General features: G+C 43.6%; 1 protein-coding gene across 1 annotated transcript in view; it reads left to right on the plus strand.

Moving 5' to 3' along the window:
* Positions 1 to 1,129: 1,129 nt before the first annotated feature.
* LOC138955618 (uncharacterized) overlaps positions 1,130 to 1,531 on the plus strand; it is a gene marked incomplete at its 5' end in the record, with an annotated part of 2,202 nt that continues 1,800 nt past the window's right edge. Inside the window, one exon of the mRNA XM_070327184.1 lies at positions 1,130 to 1,531. This exon is cut by the window's right edge and continues 1,730 nt beyond it. Within this exon, the coding sequence (XP_070183285.1) occupies positions 1,130 to 1,531 (402 nt within the window).

Consider the following 1,531-nt stretch of genomic DNA (forward strand, 5'->3'; position numbering starts at 1 on the left):
TCATCTTATTCCTTGTCGGTTCCTCATTCCAAAAACATATAGATATGATATGTTTGGATAAAAAACACGCTCACAAAGTTAAAACGAAAAGAGGTACAGTAAAGCGTGCTATGAAGCACAGCGCAACCGCTACCACGCCAAACAGGCTCGTCACTTTCACTGCCTTTTGCACTAGCGGCGGACTACGTTCAGTTTCATTTTGTGAGTTCCACACCTTGACTGAATGTACTAATTTCGCCTTACGCGACTTGTTTTATATTTCAAGCAGTGCTTTGAGTTAGGGTCGGAGGGTAAGGTGTGGGCAAACGTCCAGGTAAAATGGACAACCAAGACGACGCGAGAAGAGAAGGGTTAGACAGTAAAATAGACGGAGCTGTACTGACTTTTAAGCCTGACCCATGTTCTTCACACTGAACAGTGGTTTTTTTTTTTTTACTTTTTTTTTTCTTTTTTCTTTAGTGTTTGAAGTGAGGTTTAATGCCAACTGGACAACAGTTGGACGGAACAGATAAACAAAACGCGTCAAGGCGAGACATAGAAGACAAGGCAAGAGTTGTATGAGGGTGTGCAAATAAACAATGGTTTACTGTTCTTCTGTCGTCCTGATGAGAAGATTAGCTTACTGACAAAAGAAAAGGAACTTAGCATAAGGCCAGACTGAACACATGAACAGCGATACACTCAAATAAAATAAATACGATATACTTTTCGTTTTTGTTGTTGTAACATGAACATATGATTTTTGGTCCACAGGAAAAGCATGAAGAAACATAATATGATTTTGTTTTGTAACTCTATAGTCACACAGTGTCCTTTAAAGTGCAGCAGTACCCGCTAATTTTTACTCTAGAACAATATAACAAAAAACATGTACTCACCAACAAGAATACATTAAACAGAACTAGTTTCGACTTGTTCGTCTTCGTCAGCAAAAAATACAAAAAACAATCAGCTAAAAATACAATTTGAAAGAAAACAAAATGAAGAGGATGAGCACAGAAGAATACAGACAGAGTGTAACGAGCCCTAACCTAAAGAGAACAACATCTGACATGTTCAATTTCTGTTCACTCTAGAAGTTATTTCCAAGATTAAATGCTCACATGAACCTTAGTTTTCTTGCCTACAGACAATGGCGTGGTGCCCCAGGCCTTCGTTGACTTTCTCCAGCAGCAGGCGCAGCAGGGAACCAACAACACGGAACAGGGACCCTCACAATCACCCGCCCCGCCCGCTCAGAAACCGCCACCCTCTGAGCCTCACCCTCTGCCACAGGCCCAGCCGGACAATGCACCCAGCACCCTTCAGCTGCTCAAACAGCAAGAGGCGCAGCTTCAGCAACTGCGGCAGCAGCTACAGCAAATTACGCGTCGACAGAAACAGGTAGAGGTGCCTGTTGTGTCCCCGCCTCTTCCTCCAACAACGCCCAAGAAAGAACAAGCGGCGCCTACATCTCAGTCACAACTGGAACACCTTCAGGCGCAGGTACGAGCACAGGTGCAAGATCGACAACCACAGCAACCAACTCCAC

Source organism: Littorina saxatilis, unplaced genomic scaffold (genome assembly GCF_037325665.1).
Source record: "Littorina saxatilis isolate snail1 unplaced genomic scaffold, US_GU_Lsax_2.0 scaffold_2840, whole genome shotgun sequence".
NCBI classification, from domain to species: domain Eukaryota; kingdom Metazoa; phylum Mollusca; class Gastropoda; order Littorinimorpha; family Littorinidae; genus Littorina; species Littorina saxatilis.